The sequence below is a fragment of the Ambystoma mexicanum genome, chromosome 2p (genome assembly GCF_040938575.1).
Source record: "Ambystoma mexicanum isolate Mex_15411 chromosome 2p, UKY_AmexF1_1, whole genome shotgun sequence".
Lineage (NCBI taxonomy): Eukaryota > Metazoa > Chordata > Amphibia > Caudata > Ambystomatidae > Ambystoma > Ambystoma mexicanum.
Window position 1 is genome coordinate 1,048,430,525 of NC_090923.1, and position 26,668 is coordinate 1,048,457,192.

The 26,668-nt window shown below is 46.9% G+C and overlaps 1 protein-coding gene across 2 annotated transcripts in view; it reads left to right on the forward strand.

Annotated features, from left to right (window-relative positions):
* Positions 1-26,668, forward strand: part of LOC138567085 (toll-like receptor 5) — a 202,500-nt gene that overhangs the window by 9,526 nt on the left and 166,306 nt on the right. Inside the window, exon 2 of one of the 2 annotated variants that reach the window (XM_069644946.1) lies at positions 16,238-16,325. The exons of the other annotated variant lie outside the window; for it this stretch is intronic. Within the exon in view, the coding sequence (XP_069501047.1) occupies positions 16,313-16,325 (13 nt within the window). The 5' untranslated portion in view covers positions 16,238-16,312. The remainder of the gene's footprint in view (positions 1-16,237; positions 16,326-26,668) is intronic. 2 annotated transcript variants of the gene reach the window in all.

Consider the following 26,668-nt stretch of genomic DNA (forward strand, 5'->3'; position numbering starts at 1 on the left):
AAAAAAGTATTTAAAAGGACTTTGGGAGAATTGACAGCTTGCTGAATCCTCTGTGCCAAATAATTATCTAATTATATTTGCCTTATTAAGAGCACTTTGGCATTTGGCTTTCTGGCACTTTAGGCTAAAGCCATTTGCCTGATTGAGGTTTCTCCTCTACTTATGTTCCAAGTTTCGTAAGACAGACTTTAGAGTAGCCACTTCACCTGAGAACCAAAGTCTTCCCAAACGTTTGTCTTTAACTATTTTCTTTTTCTTTAGCGCAACCGTGTCAATTATCTGCATGTTCATGGAGTTACAGAGATCCACCAGGATCACAACACGAGCACTCAAAAGGGGCTGCAAGTGCCTCTATATTTTCAAAAAGAGGGTTTAATGTATTTGCACTCCATCTATGTTTGTCTGTAAAGTAAATGACCAATTCTTCATTCGATTAGGGCAGAGGACAAAAACGTAGAGCGGTAGAGAAGGAGGTGATGTCCGTCTAATCTACCCAATTCGAAAGGCCTCCTGAAATTCTGATGTTATGTTCCACCACAAACAGTCCATTAATGGCCATCTATGTGCAATCTGAAATACCAGTACAATTAGATTGGTGAAACGACCAGCCTGTCCTTCTATTCTGACAGAGTATTGAATTCCCCATTTGGGAATAGAGCCTCAGGTTTGATGTTGGTGTGGCTAAGCCATGTACAATACCATGAGAACTATCCTCAAGTCTATCCAGGAACAATCAAGAGCACGAAGGACAAGCAAGCCATATCTTCACGTGTAAATGAATGTAGGCCAATACCGAAGTGTTGATCATATGGATCAAGGAAGGATGAGTGATATAAAGGGCTAATCTTGCAATCTGTAATGATTGAGGTATTTCTCAGCTTTCTCAAAATAAAGGTGTGGGTACCTGGTAATAGCCCACTGTGAAAGGGTTAGGGGGAAAGAAGACCCCTCCCGACCTGGGGTGGGTGGCCTACCAGGCTATATGCCAGAGACAATCCTACCTCACAGGTGGGGTCAGGGAGTTGGGGGGACCTGACCCCTGCCCCTCTCAGAGTATGCATAATATGTCTTCTGGTACTGCTGTTAATTCCACAAAGCCTGTTGGCCTGTTTATCGCCAGAGTTCTCGTTTGTCTTTTTCAGAACAGCTAGTCCCAGAATGCATCCAGGTGCAACTAAAAAAACACAGACCCAGGCCCAGGGGAATGGAATCGAGAAAAGAAACAGAAGCACATAAAGAAGGCAAACGGGTAGGCTGAGCACATGTCTACAAGCCTGCAAATGGAGATGGTTAAAGGGGTGGGTCTAAAAGCCTTTTTGAAGCCTTCCAGGGATAACTTAGCCAGAGAGTGGCCAAGGGGATCATGTGACCAGGGGGACCAATGGGAGCCGGCAGCAGTGTTGGAAGGGGGAAGGCTGTGCTATTTCCAGCCAGCGCAGAGGAAACTGAAAGGTGTTCGGGTGAGATGAGGTGGAGGGTGGTGCATCAAGAGACAAGACAGAGGGAAGATGGTAGCATGGAGTGTTGGCGAGACTGTGGCAGTGTTCTGTGAGAGCGCTGGTAAGCTATTGTGTGTAGGAGAGAGTGGTACCAGTTGAGTGTAGTGTGGTGCGAGGGGATGTTAAAGGTGAGTGAAAGAAAGGTGATATATAAATATACATATATATATATATATATAGAGAGAGAGAGAGAGGGGGAGGGGGATAGTGTAGGGGGATAGGAGAGGGCTTCAGAGTGAGACTAAGTGGTGGAGGGTGTGTGACAGGAGAGTGGGAGAGAGTGAAAGATAGTAGTAGGATTACTAGTGGGGAGGGTGGAGTCAATCAGGAGGAAGGTAGGTGATAGAGACAGACAGAGAGAGTCTGTAAGATCAGGAGACAGGGGAGTAGATGAGGTTATTGGGGGAGAGAGGTGAGAGGAGATGGGTGCAGGTAGAGAGAGAGAGAGAGTGAGAGAGAGAAGAAAGAGAGGTGAGAGGAGAGAGATGCAGGTAGTGTGAGGCTGGTGGAAGTGAGGGGAGAGAAGAAAGAGGGGGAGCAGATAGCAGCAGTGGGGTACGGGAGAGAGAGGAGAAAAAAAGAGGTACAGGCAGAGGGAGACTTTCAAGATCACGGAGGGGGGACAGTGGAGATAGCGATAGAGGGCAGAGGCGTAGACAGGACAGAGCCTGAACGGGCAAGTTCCACCTACAATCTGTAAATGCCCACTCAGCAGCACCAGTGGCCTTTTACAGATGCCACTGTGCAGAGTGAGCAGCAGGAGTCGCTCTCCACTCATCCGAACGTTGCAACCCCTGCTGCGCCCATGTCGTGACAGAGCAAGGAAGCTCTCCCTGCTACTGGGTCCTGTTTGTTCGAGAGCCAGAGTCCTAGAGAGTGGCTGCGGAGGCAGCTTGATTCTGGAGGCAAAGAAACATGGTTTCGTTTATGTGTATTCGTCTGTGGGAGAATTGTATGTATCAATGCATGTGTGCATATTGCAACAGGGTGTGTAGGTATTTATACAAGGGGAGTCTGAAAGTGCACGTATATGAACGAATGCAGTGTGAATGGTGTACATGGGTGCGAGAGCGCCTGTGAATGAGAATGCAGTGTGAATGTTCTGGGTGGTTAGGTGACAGAGAAGCTGTGCGTGACTGGTGGGTGAAAGTGTATGAGTATTTGTGTCTGAGTATGTCTGTGTATTTGTGTGTCGCTGTGTTTATGTGTGTTTCTGCTTGTGTGTGTGTGTCTGTGTGTGTCAGTGTGTGTGTGTATGTGTGTGTCTTCCTGTATCTGTGTTGTGTCCTTGTGTGTCTTCGTGTGTCTGCGTGTGTGTGTGTGAGTCTGGCTGTGTGGCTGTCTGTTTGTATGTGCCTGTCTTCTTGTTTCTGTGTGTGTGGGTCTTTGACTCTTTGGGTGTGTGTGTGTCTTTATGTGTGTGTCTCTGTGTGTGTATTTGTGTGTCTTCATGTGTGTCTGTGCGGGTCAGTGTGGGTCTGCGTGTGTCTGCCTGTGTGTTGTCTGTATGTATCTGTGTCTGTGTGTGTATTTGTGTGTCCATATGCGTGTGTGTCTGTGTCCGTGGGGGTGTCTGTGTCTATGTGTCTGGGTGCGTGTGTATGTGTGTGTGTGTGTCTGTGTATACGCGGCTGAGGCCCCAGGAGGGGCATTGGAGCATGAACATTTTTGACCGGGGCAGGCGTGTTTAATTGTGTTTATGGGAAACGCAAAGCCAAATTGAGTGTTATTATGTGAAGGAGGGGTTGGATGGTTGGGGCTGGCTGGCTGGGTACTACTTTAGCATGGAATGTTGTACTCGCATTAAGGGCAAAGCCTACACGATGAGTGTTCTTACATGGGGCAGTGGAGGGCATGTTTGCCTACTGTGACATGGCATTTGTTTACTGTTCTTACGGTCAAAGGCGACATAAATATTCTTTCATTGAGGGTGGGGAGTCTTTGTGCAGCCTGCAAAGCAATGTTTAATGTGGCATGACATTTCTTACTAGCTTAAGGTGGCAAATACAATATGATGATTTTTTTTAAATATTTTTTCTGTGTGTGTAACCAATAAGGACATGTTTTCATTTCTGTGGTATAGCTTTTTTTACTGGCATTATGACAAAGCCAATATGAATATGTTCTTACGTGGGGATACTCGCAAATATTGGCAGAGCCAGCATGAACATATTTTGATATAGAATCATTATTGACATTACAGACAAAACAAACATGAGTATTTTCCTATGCAGGAATCCTGGCATGTATAGGTGTACCAGAATGGACATGTGTGGGCACAATCAGTATGAAAATGTGTTTTTCACTTGCAGAGTACTGGCATATAGTGGGCAAAGGCATCATGAAAAGGCGTTCTTGTGCATTGCTGGTGACTTGGCATCTAATGTTGTTTTTTCATGTCTTACCCTAAAAAAACACTTGTAAACTGTGGCTTTTAATCTAATTTATCAAAGAAAGTGTGGTGTTAAATACACCATTTTAAATCATTATTCAAACTAATTTCTCGGGAGCAGAACATCCCCTAACCCCACTTGACTGGTTTGCGCACCCTCGCTACGCTCTGTCACCTCGGAGCATTTGACTGGGGGCGGTACCAACCCACTTCCCTCTGTGGGCTCCCTTTGTGGTGGGCCCAACTACATTAGCTCCAGCACCTCCTTGTTACACAATCCTGGCCACGCCTCTGATAGAGGGAGAGATAGAGACTGAGAAAGGGGAGAGACTGGAAGAGAAACCCCTGTAGACCTCGGGCAGTCCAACAGACCAGAGATTTCCCTTGGAAAGTGCTGTGGGATGGACATAAAAGACCACTGTCTCTAGGTTTCCCTGTCAAGATTAGAAAGACTTAGATAGTTGGGGTTACCTTGCTTTAGAGCACGTCAGGGAGATTCTGGGGATTAGGGACGCCTAGGCTGTGGTGGAGGGAGCCCACGGGTAGGTTGATAGGGCCATAGGGAGCACTTTACTTTTAACCGTCTCAGTCTTCACAGATTATTTCTTTAAAACCATAATAAAATACCTTATATCTATTATCTTTATCTGTGAATTTCTGAGGCTATCTGTGACACACCATAATGTGCCTGAGCAGAGAGATATAATAAAGCTGGAGGTCTTGGACCCCAATGCCCCCCTTACCCAGTGGTCCAGTGCCATTTCCCATTTTATGTGGATGTCCATCTTGCCCACACCAGTTTGCTGACCAGTGTTGAATGTCTTGAGAAGAACGGTGTAGGCTGCCAATTCAGAATGTGCCAAAAATGGCAATTTGGGCTACATAATGGTTCTGGTCAGGGTTATCCAATCTACCATAGGAGAATCCATGTGCTTATCTGTCGTTCCACGTGGTTCAGCAATACTCCATAATTAAGTTAAATCAAGTCGTCTATAACATTTCTTAATATTATGCCTCACCATTTTAAAGAGTGTGATCTCCAAGACGTTTGAGCTAGTCCACAGAGATCTCCTGATGATGGTTTGCGATGGAATATCTCTGATTTAGACGTACCTATATGCAAACCTGAGAGCTGGCTGCCAAAATGTAGTACTGCCTCCACAGAGGTAGAAAGCTTTGGTCGGAGGTCTAATGTATATAAGTACCCGGCGAGAGTCAACCAGAATGAAACAGACATCCTGATTGGCCCTCCCCGGTCCATACCCCACGCAGAATCCCTCAAAGCTTTAGCTTCATGGACGTCCCTGGCAGAGGGGTGGGGCAGCCTGTCAGCCAATGAGGAAGCACGGAACAGGGTAATAACCCGCTCCGAGCCTCTGCAGTGCTGGAGGCTGCCATCCTCCTCCGTTGGGGATTCAGGTGAGTGTTTTTGCCACCCCTGCCACCCACACCCCCAACAATCCCCCCCCTCCTAACCCCACTTACCTAGTTTTTCGAGAGCGGACGCGCTGGGCCTGTAACTATGGGCCCCGGGGCATTACCTGACTCGCTAATGGCCCTGCGGCTCGGGGCTTATTGCTCAAGTAAATGTCTGCATAAATTGGGAGTGCCTTATGCCGATAAAAACAACGTAGCCCCTTATCCACATGCACTTCTTACAGTTTGCTAGCTAGGGACTCTACTGCCACTGCGCAAACGAGAGGTGACAGCAGGTAGTCCTGCGGGACGGCAGAAAGGGGAGCATCAAATGGTATTAGTGCAGACTCTAGCAGTAGGCTCGGAGAAGAGGCGTCCCACCATGATCAGGAATCACCCACCCACCACCTCCCAGTCTTTGTAGAAGACTGAGATGGAAGGGCCAATCTAGGGAGTGGCAAGCCTTCTCAGCATCGAGCTACAAGGCAGCAGCCGAAAGATGCAGAGTTATATGACATTAATGGAGGGTGGCCTTGCCTGGACGAAGCTGTATTGATCGAAAAAGACAAAGGATGACATCAGGGGAGCTAGTCTTCTTCCAAGAAATCTGACAAGGATGGTGTTGTCTAGGTTGAGGAGTGATAAGGGTTTGTAGGAGGGGCACACTCCGCTGTTCTTGCACCAAGGGTAAAACCATTATGTGAGCCGCCATTGATGATTTTATTAGCAATCCACTTTCAATGCAGTTTGGTCTGTTAGCACCACAAATTATCTGTATTTCTTATAATATTCTCGTGTTAGGCCATCCGGGCCAGGTGCTTTGCCAGCGGCTAGATCTGCAATGGCTTCCTTGGTGGGCATCGCCCGTGGTGTACCTACTGAGCCAGTGTTCCTCCTCGGCCCAGGCCAGCAGGATATCATTTAAGTATTCGTGAACATGCTGAAGTGTCACATCTAGGCACCTGGTGTATAAGCGAGCGGAATAAGCTACACATTCTTGATTGATGAAGGCATCATCCATGTGTATCCTCCCTGCGTTATCCACGACATGAGTTATGGAAATTCTGTTGTTCTCGTGTTTAATCATCCATGAAAGAAATCTCCCCAGCCTATAAACATCCCCATATTTCCTGGCCATAACCAGTGTGGACATATATCTGACTTCTTTAATGCCAGAGCAATCCAGCCAACAATCCATTTGGGCATGGGTGTCATAATGGGCAGAATAAAATGAGCATATCATGTATATTGCTTGTCCTGCCCAGTCTTTAAACACCAAGCATCGCCCAGGGACAGGAGCTCCATATAATCATTAATTTTCTTCCCAGCTCTAGCAGGAGTTCCTAACCAGGTTAGAACAATCTTCAAAACGCCACCAATCAATATCTCTAAGGCCATTTGCACCCAGCAGAGCTAAGGGCCAAAATGTGAAGGCAGGCACCCTCTTACATTAAAGTGTAACCGTAACAGGGTCTAGCTGCCAAATTAACAATTTATTCAAAATGCGCGTATGGTAAGTAGTGCTCACAGAGAAAAATAAACGCTGTTCGACATGCAAGCAATTCTCGACACCTTTCTGGTGCTGCCCTGTTGCTCAATGCGACTGAAGGTGGCTGAGTGTGATTTGAAACCAGGCAATTGGTGCGCACACTACCAGTGAGGTTTCGGCACTAAAACAACATGTATTGTGGGAAATGTTACCCAGTGAGGCTTCGGTCCTGGATGAGGCAGTGTGAATTTTGAGAAGCGTCCCTTGTAGTGCTTTTTGTATTGAGAGAAGCACATCACATTCTGTCAAAAGACATTTCTGTGGTGGCCTCTGTACTGAGGAAGAGTACATTGTGGGACATGTACTTTTGTGAGGGGATAGGGGCTGTGGGCCTTTGTACCGAGTGAGGCAGGGCACATTCTCAGTCATGTGGTCTGGTTGAGGCTGCATCTGAACTGAGTGAAGCAAAGCGTTTTGTTTAACATGTGCTGCTATGAAAGCCTTCCTACTGAGTGTGGGGCACCCAGGCTCGGGGCAGCACACACAGGCCACGATCACGTTGCAAAACCCAGTCCCCCAAACAAAGACGCAGACACGAGTTGCTGCTTCCTGGGGCTCTGCTGCACTCCCCTCTGCGTGCCAGCAGAGCCCCTTTTATTAAAGAAGCATCATGACGCTCACACAGAAAAACCACTAGACCAACACACAACATCCCTCCTTTATTATAACAAATAAAAATCACCACCCCCCACTGCAAACAGCGACCCTCTGCGGGTCTAACAACTTGGTGCATTCTAGTCCCAGCACCACCTAAAAGCTACTCACAACCATACACTTTTAGCACTGAAAACAGACAGGTGTGTTCCAGTCCGCACACCACGGAGCCCGACAGCGTTGAGCTCAGAATATTCCAGGATCGAACTGGCCAGTGGCGCTGCTGCAAGACAACAAGAATACATTTTCTTCATCTTCCTCCTCTCCCACATCATATTGCGTTCTCCTTGGATCCTCCGCCGCTTGGACCGTCGCCACTCTGGGGGTCTTTCTCCCCTTCGACTCACTCCCCCCAATGCTCCCACCATGCTGGCTGGAGACGGGGCGGGGCACACCCGTGCAAAGTGATCCACTTTCCCGCACCTTCTACAGATGTGTCCTCTCGCAGGGCAGTCCTGCGGGTGTGGAAGATCCCACCCGCACTGATGGCATATTGTGCCACTGGGGTCTCTCCTTGGCCAGTCCCCCATCCTCACAGGCTTTCCTCCTTGCCACTTGCCGACAGCAGCCACTTCCTCGAGCTTAACTCACTGCATGGGGGCCTCCAGCTTGAGGTGGTGTCTGGACGAGTCCATGACTGAGGCCCGCACCTTCGGTCGAGGGTCAGCATTGGGTCCCTCAGGACTTGTTTGCGTAGATTTGAGGAGCTGCAGCCATTGATGATCTGTGTTCTGATCTCGTCCCCTTCGAAGTTTCCCAGGTCACAGGACAGTGCAATACCGCGCAGCTTCCCGTGGAACGCATCGAGGCTCTCCCCTTCCTCCTGCCTCGCACACCTCATCCTGAACCGTTCATAGTCCCTATTGACCATGGGTCAGAAGTATTTGTTCAGGGCTGCAATGGCTGCAGCATATGACTGATTGCGGGCCTTAGTGTCTTGAACAGCCTCTGAACAGCCAGTCCGGCGGAGTATAGGAGTGTTGGGCGTTTGGCTGCATCTTTGATCTCCACCGCCTCAAAGTATAACTCCAGGTTTTCCACCCAGACTGTGCACCGGGGCCCCAGACTGGCCGGCGCACCCATGACATCAAAATGGGGAATTGGTGCGAGCTGATCTCGACATGTCCCTTCGTCGTCTGACATCCTGACCACTGGGCGGGATCCCGGATGCAACTATTGCTGGTGGGTCTTGGGGTGCCCGCTCCTTTTATCAACGTCTTTGAGGCCCCTCGAGCGCCCGCGGTGAGCGCTACCCTCTTGGTGGCTTGTCGTTGGCGATAACTTGGCGCTGGCTGTTTTGACCCCACCAGGCTCAGGTCCCACGAAGGCGCACAAGCACACCGGGCAGAGCCGCTGCCTTCTGAGGAATCCTGGGTGGACAATTGGATCTGAGATGGTGGATACCACCCTTCAGGACAGTTGATGGCGGCAGAGACATCAGGTGGGCCAATTATTCTTTTGGTGCCCGTTGTGCTGAGCATCCAGGTGCCTGCATCTGTAGGTTACCCTTCTTCCACTTGCAGCAGGGTCTGGTCTTCCTGCCTGCAGCCTGGTGTTGCTGGGTCCTATGCACCCCGGACCCTGCGTGCTCAGCTAGCTGCTTTGTGTTCCCTGCTGCAGCCTGGACTTGTGGGCCGCCTCCCTTTGTTTGTATGTGTCGGTATGTTATTGCGTGGAGGCCGTGCCCCTTTCTGGGCGTACCCCCAACCTCAGCAGAAAGTTATTTTTCACCACGCGGCCCGGGTGTTGGAAATCACCTTCGCCCCTTCCAGGGCTGATCCCCGCTGTCTCAGAGCGCTTGGGCCCCCAGGCCTGCAAGAGTGCCACTGCACTCCCTTACTTCCTGTGTCTGCGGCAAACGGTGATGAGGCCACACCCCCCCCTTTTTCCAGGCCGCTTCACTGGACACACTATCTTTCAAAAGTCTTGGTTTTGGCGTGCACCGCCGGGCCCGGGTGCCAGCAGCCCGCCACCGATGCAGGGGGCGCGTGAACAGAATGCCCTGCCTGCCGTGCGTCTCCCCTTGCGGGCACGGGCCTTCACAGGCTCTGCCCCCTTCCTTTGTCCTGGGCTGGGCCTTGTCACGTGGTCCTGCCGGCGGTTCCTTTGTTTTGAAGCTGCTGCCGTGGATGGTGACACCCTCTTCCACGGGTGGAGGTGACTAGCACAGGCACGAAAACATCCAGTGCCACTGCCAGATGCAATGCCACCAACCCTGGTTTTGGCACGGGTACTGTCGTGGGCTGCGACCACACATGTGGATTCGTGGCTCCGCCCCCTTTCTCCAAGAGTCAGACAAAGGAAAACGCAGACCTCTCGGGCACTCCCCTACGCGGGCCTGTGAGGGGGCGAGACTTCCTCGTCGCCAATGTGGTGGCCTGCCACCGGGGCAGGCCACACCAGGTGCCGGGACCCCCCGACACAGGTCCTTTGGGTACTGTGGTCACGCAGCTCACACGCTGCAGGGGTCACCCTGCCTCGTCCGGATTACCGGACTGATACCTCAGCTGGGGGCTCCTAGCACTCTTCTGCCACAGCCTTGGGGGCACCCAGGCCCGGGGCAGCACACACAGGCCACGATCACATGTCAAAACCCAGTCCCCCAAACAAAGACGCAGACATGAGTTGCCGCTTCCTAGGGCTCTGCTGCACTCCCCTCTGTGTGCCAGCAGAGCCGCTTTTATTAAAGAAGCGTCATGACTCAGGAAAACCACTAGACCAACACACAACACTGAGTAAGGTGGATGGGGAAGGGGTGAACTTCAGTAATTGAGTCCTGAAGAGGCAATTGACCTTGGGGACATTCGGGGCTGCAAGGACCCTCGCATTGAGTTTTGCAGGTTGCACTCTGAACATGTAGTGTTTTGCAGTGTTTTTGGGGCATGTGATAGCTGCATTTTGTGACGTGGTTGTTTAGGTACATCAAGAGGAAGCGAGAAATAGTGCATTTTGGGATATGTTCTCCTGTGGGAATGGCGATATAGAGGGTGCCACAATATTGATCTTATTATGAGTGTGCCTGTCCGGTAGAAATGCCGGATCTGGCATTTTTACCTGACTGGCACACTCTGAGCTTGCCGGTAGGGGCAGTGAATTACCGGCAGGCCTGACTGAATCTGTTTGTTTCAAAGTTCATAAGTTGAATGCATTCAACTTATGCACTTTGAAACAAACAGATTAGCCCTGATTTGAAAAAGACATAGATTGTCAGCCCTGATTTGAAAAAGACATAGATAGTCGAAACACGTGTAATCACATAGGGCATTTTTCTAAGAATCAATGTAGAAATAAAAGCTCAATAACTTGACTTGGAGTACAAGAAGTATTGATTGATCCTACCTTTCAACGTTACGACAAGGGCGCATTATATTAGTACGAGTAACACAACTCCTTTATACATTTTTTGAACGGAGTAAGGGGGCCAGGCAAACTCTGTTGTTACCCAGGCATGCGACCGGAATTGTGAATCACAAATTATTAGCAAAAGGGCGCCGAGGTCCACTTGAGCAGGTACCCACCAAAAAAGGCTCCCCACACTTTGAAGAAACTCGTAATGAGGCTATATGTCTTGTCCAGAAACAAGATCTTCTATCTATTGTGGGTAAGATAGATTGCTTTCTGGACAATATATAGTCACGTGGGGCATTTGGAAATCACAAATTAAAGTATATAATTGGGAGTTGTGAGATTGCAGAAGCACGACTCTGACACAGTGGTGTGTTTTGCGTTTCTGTCGCATGTAGTTACTCTGAAAACCACTTACCACACCACACCGACCAAAAGCTCATAGACTCAGGGAGGCAATAACGCACACTCAGACCAATAGTTACAATATAATCGGCTCTTTACAGGCCCTTTATTCACATAAAATATAAACATGCATTCTACGCCATAAATGAATACAGTTGACTATATCTAAACACATACATCAATAAGAATAGAAAAAGCACATCACCATTAAGGTAGTTGAGGAAGAGAGCTTCATCTCGGCCACCACAACACTACTCAGTCCCAAGGCATGTAGGCAGAAAGATCACACGCGCTAACAGGGTCTGGAGCGGAGTGTCCTCCCTCTCAGCGATACTTCTTCACGCGGGGTTCCAGTTCTTAATCTACTACCTGGATACCCTCTCTCTTATGCGAAACAGGTTCCTGTCCAACTTAGGTTGCCACCCATCCCCGACCAAAGGACGGACAGCAAGCATGGGGGCGCAGAGTGGAAAATTCAGTTATTAGTGGAATAAACCAGCTTGTCTCTTGCCCGCTCGTTCCCAGCACCTCTTATCACTGCATCTGCACAACTTCAACTCCCTTCTTGGCATGTCCTTGGTCGAACAATGCGCCAGCTATCCTCCATAGTCCGCTCATCTGCTTCCAAATATAAACATTGCAACCGTAGCAGAACTCAGATATGCTAATTGAATTTGCAGAAGCATAGACTTCCATTGTGGTCGTGGGCATGAATGTCCAAAATGGCTGACCACCGGCGCCATGTTTTTTAGCTCCTTTTTGCACACGCATTACATGGTGACATTTTATTGAGTGATAAAAGGAGAAAAAAAACCTATCTTGCCCTAAGTCTAAGAGGGGTTTCCCAGCCTCAACAAAACTAAAGGGTCTGTCAGAATGTCCAAAAACTTAAAAGAGTCCACCATCCTGTGTCAAAAGCCTGTTTCCAACCCTTACACTTACAACTAAACTAAAGGGGTTTGCTTTCTTCTTGGCTCAGAAGAATGACTCCCTTCTTCTGTACAGGCACAGTTTCATATATGAGAGAACTGGTGCCAGAGGGAGTGGCTCCCTTCCCCAGGTCGCAGTCTCTTTCAAAATAAGTCAAAGCACAGTTCCAATTCGGGAAAAACAAAGTTCCAAGCTGGCTTCTTGTACTGCCAAGAGAATACCTCCCTTCTCTTGATTTTTCACAATGTTCTAAAACACTCCAGAGGGTATGATTCCCTTCCCCTGGTTCACTCTCATCTTCTTGCACCACCAAGAGAATGCCTCCCTTCTCTTGGCTTTTCACAATGTCCAAAAACAAACCTGAGGGTATGACTCCCTTCCTCTGGTTCTCTCTCAGGTTTAGCAATGCCAAGAGGATGCATCTCCTCTCTTGGCCTTTCACAATGTTCTCAATAGAACACAAGAGGATATGACTCCCTTCCCCTGGCCTTTCTCACAGTGGTCTGGCAAAACCCTGGTTCACTAGCCTGCCTGGTCTTGCTCTGCATACCCCAACTTGAGGTGAACAGTGTAGTACCCCTTTCTGAGAATCTGGCAATCCTGGTGCACTAATCTCCCAGGTACTGCCACGAGGAAGAGAACTCTGGATGCAACTCGATTTCATATCTGGGTCCCAGACCCTTATTTCCCTTCCTTAGTAATGTGGCAGACCTGGCACACTAACCTCCCAGGTACCGTCACGAGAAAGATGGCTATGGATGCCCTCTTCACGTGGGTGCAGGTCCCAGACCTGCTGTGTTCGGAGTTCTATCTTTTGGGAAACGACCTTCCCTTTTCCATGCTTTCTTTCCTTGTTTGTTTCTCAGATGTTGCCAATTTATTCATGGCCAACTATGAAGACAAATTCATATTGGGAAGTGACAATCAGTTAGAACAACATCTGTCCTTTCGCCAACATTTGGTGGTCTGGTACAGATATATTGATGATGTCTTTATGATCAGGATGGGTTCAAGTGACTCTTTGATGGAGTTTCACGAATGGCTCAATTTGCGCAATGAAAATATCAAATTTACCATATAGTGGAATAAGACTGAGGTTAGTTTCCTTGACCTGATACTTAAGAAGTTGGAAGATAAGTTGGTAACAACGTTATACAGGAAGCCTACCGATAAAAACACTTTGTTACACTATTCAAGTTTTCATCCGGTGGGACTACGACAGAATTTGCATTATGTGCAATTTTTGCAAATACGTAGGAATTGCACTGAGAAACAAGAATTTGTGAAACATGCGACACACCTAAAATAGAGACTAGGCGAGAGGGATTATCCCAAAAAATTAATAAAAGATAACTTGAAGAGGGTAGCGAACACCAGCCGAGATAGATACCTGACCCCCCGAGAGAAGAACAGAGAATAAAGACTGGTATGTGTGACAACTTTTAATCCAGTAAACAATGATATTAAAAAGATCATTAATCGGAATTGGGACCTGATTAAACAACTGGGGACCCTTTATAAAAAAAAACATGTTTGCATTCAAAAGGAGCCAATATTTGAAACAAAAACTTGTTCACACGTACCCAGAGACGAACAGACACCAAACAGTGCTGAACCAATGGGGTTTGCCCCCCAGTAGTAGGCCATTACAGGTGTGGGAACTGTGTGGCATGTCCGCTCACAGAAACAAGATTGGAATTCAATTATGGACAAGTTAAATGGCAACTGAGAACTCATACAAATTGCAGGACTAAAAATGTCATTTATATTATCATCTGCCCATGCGATTTAATATATGTGGGTAAAACCACAAGAGAAGTAAGGCAGAGAATAGGAAAACATAGATCCTGTATTTGAAATAGGGTGGCTGACAATCCTCTCGTGGACCATTTTACACGCCATGGTCATAAAGACACTGGGCCTCATTACGAATGTTGCGGAAAGGCAACAACAGCGCTGGTAGTGCTACCGGCGCCGTTGTTACCTCTCCGCAACATTACGAGTGCTGCAGCGGTTCCTGCTCTGAATGCCTGGCCAGACCAGACGTGCAGAGCGGGACCCGCTAGCAGACCAGGATGCTAACAACGGGCCCGTTGTTAAGAGGCACGTTGTTAGCATCCTTCCCATTCCCATTGAGACCTATTGGGGCTCAAATGGGAATGGGGACGTACCAGGTCCGGGAAAGGGGAAAGGGAATTACTGGGCCCTCCAAGGTCGGAATGGCCTGGTAAATTCCCTTTTGCAGGACCCAGACGCGAGTGTGGAGGTAGCCATGCCGCTAAAAACGGCATGGCTACCTCCAAACTCGTAATGAGGCCCACTGAGTTGAGATGGTTTGTGCTGCAATCAATTAGACCACAGAACAGGGGTGGAGATATGGCCACAACTCTACACAAGATAGAGCAACAGTGGATATACACCCTTGACACCGTACGGCGGGGACTCAACGTCTCCGTCGAGTGGAACAACCTCATTCTAATGAGATAGGGGGCATCCCCCAGATAGAGCTTGTGACATAGTGATTTGAAGCTGACTGCACCACAACGATACAACATATTGTCCTAGGGAGGGATAAATACACTAATGGCCATATGAATGCAGGGAAGAGACGCTGCTAATAATGTTTGTCCTGAGAAAGGGACGAAAGTTGACAATTCCAATGAACCGTTATATGAAGCAAATATATGCACAATGAAAATGGTCATATGAATGCACGGAAGAGACGCGATTAATAACCTTGGTCCTGAGAAGGGGCGGGAACTGACATTTGTAACAGACTGACACACGAAGCAAATATTATGCACAACAGTTTCCAATATATAGTGGGAGATAGAGAAACCATATTGATTGAAAGAGGTATCCACTGGAAATAACGTGAAAATAAATTCACGTGGAGCTGTTTTATTAACTTTACATTTTGTAATTGTAATGTATGTAAATAGTATTTTGCAATGATATTATATACCATTATATACCATTATGGCATTGGAAATACATGAACTTTCCGAACATAGAAACAGTGCTCCACTAGAGCGGACACCGCATACTCCCCTTTCTATGACTATAAACAAATTGTTTAACAGAGTGTAATGCGAGGCGGCCGCTCTGCTATGTCGCCCGCGACACAGTGAAGACACTGCAGAGGTACTGGAGCAGGGAAACAGTGTAGCTGCCGGTATATTAATTGAAGGTGAGAAACAGGGTAAGAAGTGCTCGACATCACAGAACAGCCATACCATGTAGAGGGATAAGGTTGAATATCCCCCTGAGTGATAAATATATAACTGCCTGCCAGTGTTACTAGATAACGCAGTTTAAATGCGGGTCGGCTTATTCACAAACTGAAGGTGGCGGGAAGACCTGCTTTTATTTATTGATTGGTGATTGGTAAAGGTATGGCAGTTCTGCTTTGATAAATGTCTAAAAAAACGAAATTTTGCAAAAGGTAGAAGAATGGATGTAGAGTTTTGCAATGTGGATTAATAGGAGACCAAGTAGATTTACAAGAGACACGGCTCTCTCGTTTTTGTAGTGCGCAAGAAGAGAAAAATCGTTAATACCCCTAGATGCGCAGGATCGACATTACCAAGCCAGGAAGGGCGACGGCCCACAGTGAACTGTGGTGGTTTTGCCGCATTGACCCAATGAAAAAGAAACAGCAGACAGGAATTCACCTAATTAAAAACAGCTTGCTATATGGAATAACAGCGATTGTAACAGTAATTACACTCGCTTATATATATTTTTGTCTCATCGTTATATATTGAGATATAACGATGAGACAAATAGAGGAATGACAGAATATTGAAGGTGGGATATGTATTACAGGTGAATGGACATTTTTGTCCCAAATATACTGTGAGAGAGAGGCCCAGTGGATTTGCAACATTGAGCTGAAGGAAATAACCAGTGATTCTTGCATTTAGGGTGAGCATGTATTTCCAATTAATTTGGTCTCCAAAGTATTTTTTTAAGATCAGGATTGAGTTGTATTGAGTCTAAATAGGAGACTTCAGACAACTGAGTCGCTATTACTTCATTTTCTAGGGTAGACCGGAAGGATTTGGCTAAGTTTAGAAGTGGAGTTGGGATTCATCCATCACACCTGTGTCTCCCCCATAAATGACATGTGAAGGTGAGTCAGATGACGTGATCACTTGTAAGAGTCATTTGTGAACACAATAAGGGTGTTTTATGAATAAGGGAGGATGACAGAAAGATTGAGATGACAATGGGTTTTAATTATTTTTATAGGTGGTGTGGCTCACCCCACTGTAAGTGAACTAGGACACATTGGGCTTCCTGTTTTCCTTGTCCTGATGAAGGTTGCATGCATTAAAGGGCACGACCAATGAAGTCCTACCCTGACAACCAAAACACGTGTCGACTTAACGAATCTGTGGGAATAGTTACATACAGATTGAGTCACCTAAAAATGGGAAAGGTGAGCTAAACACTGTGGAAATGAATAACTGTGGATAGTGACTGATGTTAGACTGTCATTTGTATGTGAATTTGAGATATATTGTGTGGATGGAGTGTGAGTGAATGAATGATGGGGAAAGATATGTGAGCTGAAAAAATGTTTTGATAATTTTTTGTGTTAATGTCCTTGAGAAATGTTTTTAAAGATTGAATATTTATATATAATGAAATTAAAATTGATTTGTAAGAAATTCATCAATGTATGAGAAACGATGAGTGCGATTTGTCCTCCTCCATCCACTGGTCCATATTGTTTTGTTGTATATGTTGTATAGCCTGAAGGACCTGGGATTATAGTCAGGCACCCCTTATTTTTGAATTTGAGAATCTGGCAATCCTGGTGCACTAACCTCCCAGGTGCTGCCACGAGGAAGAGACCTCTGGTCGCAACTCGATTTCATATATGGGTCCCAGACCCTTATTTCCCTTCCTTGGTAATGTGGCAGACCTGGCACACTAACCTCCCAGGTACTGCCACGAGGAAGAGACCTCTGGACGCAACTCAATTTCATATATGGGTCCCAGAACCTTATTTCCCTTCCTTGGTAATGTGGCAGACCTGGCACACTAACCTTCCAGGTACTGTCACGAGGAAGATGGCTAGGGATGCCCTCTTCACGTGGGTGCGGGTCCCAGCCCTGCTCTGTTCGGCGTTCTATCTTTTGGGAAATGACCTTCCCTTTTCTATGCTTTCTTTCCTTGTTTGTTTCTCAGGGTTACGATTCCCCACTGCTACTCTTTGCCTCTGTCAGCCTTCCTGTTTACCCCAGTACCTTGAGGGTCTCTCCCGGTGGCTGCTTCTTGGCTGGGGTCTTGGCGCCTTTATTTCAGACCCTCACGCTCTTCTTGTCAGCTCTGGCGTGTCACTGGCACTCTGTAGCCCTTGGCTTCCAGCATCAAGTGCGTCCTGTCTTGACTGTGCACCTTGAGGGCTTCTCTCGCCTGGCATGCTGCTCGGCTTCTCTGCCGGTCGGTCCTTCCTCGTTGGACCATGTAGCGGTTGCCGATGTAACCTTAGCAAGCCCTTGTTGCTCACTTCCTTCCTCCGTCAGACAGTTCAGGCAGTACCCAGGTCAGCGGCTCCTCCAGGGAACTCGCATATGGGAGGGAAATAGAGTTGGGGAATGTGGGTGTGAAGGAGAATTATGATAAAAACATATAGGAACATTAGGGATGCTACTGGAGAGGGTTGGTGAGGAAGGTAGGCTAGGGTAAGTTGGCCGATGGGGATACCATGTTCTCTACGGGTCGTTGCTAATCGTATAGGGGGATTCCCTCCCCTTGAGATACACCCACTGGTCCCCAGGAGGACTATCGGATAGCGGCCTCACCTCCCTGGCCTCATGGGAAGGGGCTCCCCACAGGGGAGAAGTGACCACATCCGGGGATTCGTTACAGAGTGCAGTGACTATCTCTACTGCGTGAGCTAGAGTACATTTTAGGACATGAAGTCCTCTAGGGACATGATCTGAGGTAAGCAAGGGATAATACATTTAGCAACACACAGGGGGTCATTACAAGGTGGGCGGTAAGGGATTACCGGCACCGGTAAGGAGACCGGTGCCGGTAATCCCTACTGGCCATTTCCAAGGTCCCTTAGCGGGAACTGTAAGGGACGTGTGGTCGGACCACACGTCCTTTACGGGTCCCGCTAAGGGACCAGTGCGCTAATAACGGGCTTGCTATTCGCGAGCCCGTTATTAGCGCCCTCCCCATTCCCATTGAGCCCTATCGGGGCTCAAATGGGAATGGGGATTGGTTTGTTCAATGGGGATTTACCGGTCTCGCCAGGATCGGACTGCACCGTTAAATCCCCATTGAACAAAACCGGTGCCGGACCCGTTATTGGAGACAGTCATGGCGCAAATAGCACCATGACTACCTCCAATCTCGGAATGAGGCCCACAGTCTTTAATGGGCATTTTGACTAAGTAAGGCAGAGCGCATTCTGTGACAATTTAACCTGCTCTGGTATCAGCGCTCTGTTTTGCATAGAATTGTCTGGGCTTCTGCACTGGATTACGCAGAGTACATTGTGAGGCATGCATGTGTGCCGGAGAGTGCATTCTGGGACATGACATCCTGACTCAGTGGTCGAAGAGAGCGGGAGCGGTCGGGAGCGGTGCTCCTCTACTTTTTTAAATTACCTTTTACAGCTCCTGTACTTTTATTTTAAAAATAAACCGTTCCGGAATGGTTTTGTTTTAAAATAAAAGCGTAGGAAGAAGTTGAAACTTGCACTTTCAGTGCACTGCACTGAACGTTCCCTTACACAGCAGGTGCGAGTGTTTGGGAGTGTGTATTGTGTGTGGGAGGGGTCGTGGTGATGGGGGTTGTGGGGAGTGGGTGCAGGCCTGCAGGGAACATAGTTCCACTACTTCTTTTCGTACACTTCGACCAGTGCATCCTGTGTGTGCATGTAACTATATGTGCATGTATATATGTATGCAGCTTGTATAGCGTCTAACGCCACTCTCAGGCAACTTCAAAATAGGGTACTGAGTGAACGGTCATGCATTCTAGTATGTGGTGGTAACACCTGGACACACGCTGGCAGAAGCTGGCCTTTGATAAGAATGCCTGGGCATGTCAAGGTGTGCCTAGTATATGTATCTTAAGAACCGGCAAAATAGGTCAGTGAGTTAAGCGCCTGCCTCTGAAAGCTGTCCGCAACCTGCAGTCATTTTTCAATCCTGGTAGGGCTGCTTCAAGGTCAGAAACCAGTGTACCATTAAATTGGCTCCCCAGACCCTGGATCCCAGTCCGTTCATCCGGTCGGCTGTTGGGGGAGTTTGGCTTCCAGTCTGTACTGGGTGGACCTGGGTTGTGGGTGGTTTAACTGCTCAGATGGAGGCGGGTTGAGGAGCCAAGCCCTAGTCTTGACTTCCCTTGTGAAAAGACTCCTTGGTTCCTGTCCACTTTTCTCCTCCCTTGCTTTTTACTGTACTCCTGCCTCTGGACTTTGCGGTTCTTTCTGGATAACCCCATTGTTTGCCCCAACAGGGTCTCTTCTCCCTCTGATATACTCAGCTTCTTCACTGAGCCACACCTTAGTCCCTGTCTAGTGCTCCTGGTTCACTTATCTGAGCTCCGCCCTCCTTCTTGGTCACGTTTTCGCTCCTTTCAACACCACGCCTCACTTCTCTGACACTTCTTCTCTCCTTCAAGCACCTCTCTCCTCCTCTCTCCATTCTCTTGCTGTACCCTCAACTTACTTGCCTCCAATAACCTCCAGGCTTTTGCTCTAGCTCGGTGGAACTTACTGAAAGGCTACATTCCCACCTCTGCCTTAAACTCTTACACACCTCTCTTAAACTCTTCAACCTCCTCTTTAATCTCTTCCACCTGTTCCTTGAACTCTGCAAGCCCTTTCTTACAATCTACCTTCTCCTCCTTACCCCCTTCAGCTACCCTCTTCTCTCTTCAATGCTTTCTCTCCCTTTAGTTCCTCTCCCTTCCTCTATCTTAACCTGCTCCTTCAGCCATTGTACTCCCTGCTCCCTCTCTACAGCTCTCTTCAGATTTCTTCTCCTTGCTCCGTGCTCCTGACACCATCCTCCTTCCCCCAAGCACGCACATGACTGGGAGCCTGGATTTATACAGACCTTTGCCCTGCATTCCAGCCTCTCTTTCGGGAATGTGGCCTCTGGTATGTATACTTGATAGTAAGTACTGATTGTGCGTGTGTCGCCATTGTCTACTGGACCGCAGCCTTGGGAACTATGTCTGCCATCTTGGAATTGGCAACTTCCTCTGGGTGGGATAGCGGTTGCTTAGCAGGTCGTTGGCTAACCCATGTACCCCACTTAGTGGATTTAGGAGAGGTTCCTCACCAAGTGTACAGGCACTGACAGCTCAGTGGGACCACTGCTCCTTGGTTCTCTTAAAGGCCCCCCTTTTATAAATTTCATTGCTTCTAAGGGGACCGGTACAGTGGCCATAAACATTGTGCCTCATTACACAGTAGGCGGTAAGGGATTACTGGCACCGGTAAGGGCACCGGTGCCGGTAATCCCTTACCACCCTACTATGAGGTCCCTCAGCGGGTGCTGTCCTTAACGTGTGGTCAGACCACACGTTAAGGACGGGACCCGCTGAGGGACTTCAGAGCTAATAACGGTACCACTATTAGCGGTACCGTTATTAGCTCCTTCCCCATTCCCATTGAGCCCTATGGGGGCTCGAATGGGAATGGGGAATGGTAATTGGCATGGGGACTTATCGGGTCCTCCAGGGTCGGAATGTCCCGGTAAATCCCCATACCGCATACCCGGACCCAGAAGGCGGTAAGGGGTAGCCATGGCGCTAATAGCGCCATAGTTACCCCCTACCGTGTAATGAGGCCCATTGTCTGCCACTGAAAGGGGCCGCGTCCTGTTTCTGCACAGGGGAGGTCCAGGCCCTTAGTTGTCACCTTGGGCGTGGAGCCTGGCCAGGGTTGTTAAGTGTGGCGTTTCATGCCTTAACTCCAGGAAGACTGTGGGGGTTGTAGTTCCCATGTGACTGGCCCCTGGCACGCCGCGGATCTGCAGCACAGTGGTCTATGGACTTTCCTGAATTCTCCCCATGGGGTTCCCCATCCTTAAGGGTATGTGTGTCCCTAGCCCAAAGGGGGACTGCACTTCCAGCAACCGGCGACAAGCAGGGGCTTTGTTACATTATGTAAACAATTCGTAAAACGGGAAGAAACGAGAAAGGAGAATTGCAACAGATGAACATATTGCTTTTGTGTGCGCCAAGGACGTCCTGTGATGAAGCGATCCCGGAAGAGGAAACAAGTCGATTTGCAATGCAGACCGCACAACCGACCACTTATGATGGGGCAAGAGCTGCATACTAACATAGCTCTGTCTATGCCAAGCGCCTTGCAATGATTTCTCTTTTGTGGTTCATGCATAGGTAGATGATATTCACCTCACATTTTAAGCGTACACATAACAAGAAGTATTGCTTCTTGGTGCTTAAAATATCGATTATATGATTACCTCATTGTACATCCATCCGTTGTTTCCCAGCTAGGTTTACGCTTTATAAATCCCATACATTCAATACTGATAATGTATCGACCTGAAAGGCTGAGTTGCCCATTAACAGCCAGTTATATATTATCGTCCCCCTTCTCAACGCTCACTCCAAATGCAGTGCTGTCGTTCATATTTTTTTTTTAAAAATAAGGGCAGATTCTGAAAAATTTTATTAACGCATTCACACATTCCAAGCTTGCGCCAATACAAGTTGCACCCTATGCATAATGGGCATTTGTGCATTTGCGCAAGTAAGCAGGCATTTCTGTGCAGTTTAAAGCGCGTCCCACATCCACCACCATTGCACTTTAAAGTGTGCACAAATTAAAGGCATTCCCCTGCACCTGGGGATGCGCAGTGCTTGACAGGGTAATTCCTGCCCCTGTCATGCATTTTTTGTAAGTGGAACAGCAGCAGTATGAGCCATTGCTGTCCTACTTGTATTTCTATATCTCAAACAGGGATAGAAATGCTTATTCTTTTTTTGTTTGCAGATCACAGTGACAGGCCCTTAAAATGCCCCCCCCCCCCCCGGGAGCCTGACACACAGTAGTTTTGCAAATGCACTCCCAACACTAATGTATGCAAGGCAGCTGGACAGCACATCTTTGGTGTGCTTTCTGGGAATGTGCTCCTTGCTGTGTGCCTTTGTACTGTGAGAAACCATGCGCATTTCAGAAATGTTGTCTTATGGGGATATTTGTAGTTAGGGAGGCAGAGTCCATTCTCGGGTATGTAGTCCAGTGTGGGCCTCTGTACTGAGTGGGACAAGTACCTTTCGATACATGCCTGGTTATTTTATTTAATGTTATTGAGCTTTAACAATATACAAATAATTCAAGGACCCCAAGAGTCAACAATGCAGCACTATTAAATAATACCACAAACAGAAAAATCCATGAACATTCATAAGCATACTCAACCAAATTCCTGGAGACTTGGGTCTCATTACGACACTGTCGGTCCGGAAATAAGGGTGCCGGTAGCAGCGTAACGGCACACTTTCCGGACTGCCAGACTACAAGTTTGCCTGCAGAGGCCGTTGACCCTGCAGGCATTGTTTTCAGGGAAGTACTGGCACTGTTAACAATGGTACTGGTGCTTTCGTGTCCCCATCCCCATGGAGTCCTATGGGATTCCAAAGGAATGAGGACTTACACTTTCTGCCGACTGACATCCCGGGCCGCTGAGACTTTGTCCCAGTGGCACTGGGATATCAGGTGTAGGAATAGTGTTACAAGTTTGGTGGCAACCCGCCAGTAGGACCGTCAGGTTACCACCGAACGCGTAATGAAGCCCATTTGTACATTATCTGATTCCTAGTAGGCAGGCATTGCCTATTGCATAGTTTAGGGCGGGGTACAAGAAACGGGTGGGGAGGGCAGGCATTAAACATGACAAAATCTAAAAAGAAAAACAATGAGCTTGTTGTTGACTAAGCAGATAAATCATTATAGTAAAAAAAGACAGATTCATAAAAGTCCTTACTCAACTCGACTATATGGCATCTCTTCAAATTTGGACAGTTTCACCAGATCATGAACCCACCTGTCTAAATTTGCCTTCTTTTTTGTCTTCTCAAATCTCAATCCCTGCCTCGTCAATGTCATAAGGCCCCTATGTAGCTACTATGTTGTTCTCAGGACACATATCTAATAACAAATCCATTGTACTGAGCGCCTCACTCCAAACACCCATGTTTCTTTAACTATCCTCTTACATCTGTTGGATGCCCACACTTCAGTAACATCCTCAGCAGAGGGCCTTGGCCAGCAGTTATTTTTTTACTTAAATAAGATTTATTGAGGTGCAAAATACATAGGAAAAGATCATTATAAACAGGATAAAACACTCCATATGAGATAAAAACAAGAGTTTACAGTATATCAGTCCAGTATGGCAATATAGAACGACATTAATAAAAACATAATGAGATATTTGAAATAAAACACTATAGCAAGCTGAAAAACAGCAACAGATGAACTGGAATGCAAACTCAGGCAAGATAATACAACTGCATAGATACGAAATAGTAAACTGCCGGTAAGTATGATCTAAGTAGGTGATAATAATGAAAATACAACTAACAGGGGAAAGACAAGAGACACAAACCAGACAAGACACAGTAGGACAAGGGGAAAGTATGATAATTATTTCATTTAGATATAATGACTAGGTGCAAAACATCACAGAGGAGATAAGACCATCCACAGAAATGCAAGTAAAAGATAATTGGTAATTTCCATTTAGCATCATACTTAGTTGTTATATTTAGACGTACAGCCATACAATACTCACGTCTGTGTACATGACAGATGTTATTCCACCAACCCTTAACAGTTAAGTTTTGAGAAATGTTCCAGTTAGTAGTAATGAACGTAATTAACTTAATCGCTATAGCAATAAACAGGTCATATAGGAGCGAGGAGGGATCTGACCCATCATTACTGATAGCAACACTAACCAGCAGAATATTAGTGAGGGATAGGGGGAGATTTAGCCTAAAGATATTCTCTAAAAATGTCCAGATGTCTTGCCAAAATGTATAGACTCATGGACAGCCATAACACATATGCATATAGGAGCAATGACCATTCCCATGGGACCAACAATGCCTATTTGAGTCATATTTAGCTTTTAGTAATTTCATTGGAATTAGGAAGGCTCTATGTAGAAAAAAGAATAGATTTTGCAATATGTTTGCTGAAGCAGAAATACATTTCACCTTGAGCCATAGTCTTGCCCAAATCTCATCATCAAACTCCCTATTACAATCAGCATCCCACTGAGATTGACTGGACCATCTCATATTAGGAGGTTTGATTATGCACAACAACTTATAAAATTGGGCTGCCCTGACATCAGAAGCTCTGGCCATAAATAATACTCTTATGGGATCTGGAATTAGTGCATTATTTGTGAAGTGATCGAATTTGTCTAGGCAGGCATTAGTACCTGGTGAAGGACAATCAGATTGTTTCAAGCAATCTAATTTCCCCTCGCTGGGTCGTTACCCGGCCGGGAAAGACTTACCGGCAGCAGCAGATCTGAACTCTGCGTCCTGTGGTGTTCTTCTGTTTGCTTCCCGAGGCTGTCACGATTTATTACACGGCACACGTAAGCCAGGGAAAATTCATTTTAAAGCACAATGGAAGAAAGGTGTTTTTAGTTATTTATCACAACTGCTGTGGGAAAGAATAGAAAGACAGGGAATTCGTTCTGCTTGCACTTAGAAAGGCAGGAAGGGCTTTTAAAGAAAACTAGTCAGCACACAAGGGGAAAATCGGTTTTAGGATATTCAACACATGGGCGATGGGACAGAAAAGACAAATGCAAATTTGTTTTTTACTGATCCTTAAAATGACAGGCAAGCTCTGGGAAAGGGGGTAGCTCACAAGAGGAGAATCGGTCTTGGGTTAGGATGAAAGATGCAATGGGAAAATACAGCTGCAGATGGAAATTCGTTTAGCAGGGCACAATTGAAACACAGGGAGAAATTTGTTTCTCAGATCACAATAGGATTCATTCTTTTGGGGCAACACTATAGGACTATACCAATTCACAATGCACTGGGAAAAGAAGGTTGGTTTCGAATTCCAATGATACAAATCCTGTGAAATAAATGGGGAAATTAATTGATTTACTTAGAAAAATATACTAAGGATCTACACAGGCAAGCACGGATTATACACTGGGGCAATGACTGAAATACACTGGCAAACAAGGAATTTTTCAATGGGAGAATTGCTAACATACACAAGCAAACAGGGGAGGGGTTTTCAGTGGGAAAATCTATAAGGCAATGCTGAAAGAATATAAGGCCTATGCAAACTATGGCTGGGGGTATTTATACTTACGTGAGATGTCTGGACTGGACATCGGGGAGCGTCAGAGCACTGCTGGGACAGCAAACAGAGGGCAGTCAAGATCTCTGCTGAGTTCTGCAAAAGGGTCCCAAGTCAGCTACTAAATCTCCTGGCTCCACTGCAAGCTAGGCCTCACTGCTAGTGCTGGGATGTTCCTCCAGACTTTGGCAATAGATCAGTTCACGGGTTAGTGGGAAGAGTCCTGATCTGAGGCTGAGTGACTTATTTATAGGGAAAATGACATCACTAATGTGTCATACTTCCGGCGGAAGGGATTGGTGGAGTGTCACTCGTCCACTCCCATCTGTGTGCTGATAGGTTCAGAAAATGTATAGAGTGCTTGGACTGGCTAGGGGAGGAGACCACTCCATCATCTCACTTTGACAGAAGGGCTTAGTCTGTTTCAGGGGCATAGACGTCTCACTGCATGGCAAGTGCTCTTAATCTCCCTGTTTTGACAAATATTAATGCATTTTATTAAACCTATATTTTCTGTGACTCCCATAAGTCTTGCCTGGTGTCTGTAGATCATTCCTATGCAGAGCTACAGTTTTTTCCTCATTTGCTCAAGTACTATATCCGTGAAAAATATGGGCCTCGGTGGGCGGCATCTGAATCATATTTTGCATGTTTTATCAAATGTTCATATCTCTCAACTACACAAGGATGGCCCCATGATGTTTTCATCAATAACTTGGGTTGAGTAGGTCCCACAAAAATCAGTTTTGGATGACCAGGAGGTCTGGTTTTACCCCTTTACAGAAATCCTACAACAACTATTGTGGGATAAATATTATTGATTTTATATGATGAAAAGCATTTCTCCCATTTTACACAGTGGACAGTTAAACCACTCATTGACCTCTGGCCCCCACCCTTGCAGTCCCTGTTCCTGGCTGTGATGTCAAGAGGGGTCCTGTGTTGAGCTTAGCTTGCACATTTTAAGAGCGAATTGCCAGCTAATGCAAGTTTTTATTGCAGCTTGTGGGGCCTGGGTCATAAAGGCTGGAGATAAGACATGCCCTTATCTTGTCCACCGTGAATTCGATCTTTAAGTATCTTTAAGTTGTGTTTTTAAAGGAAGGCCCTCATGTTTGAAGTTT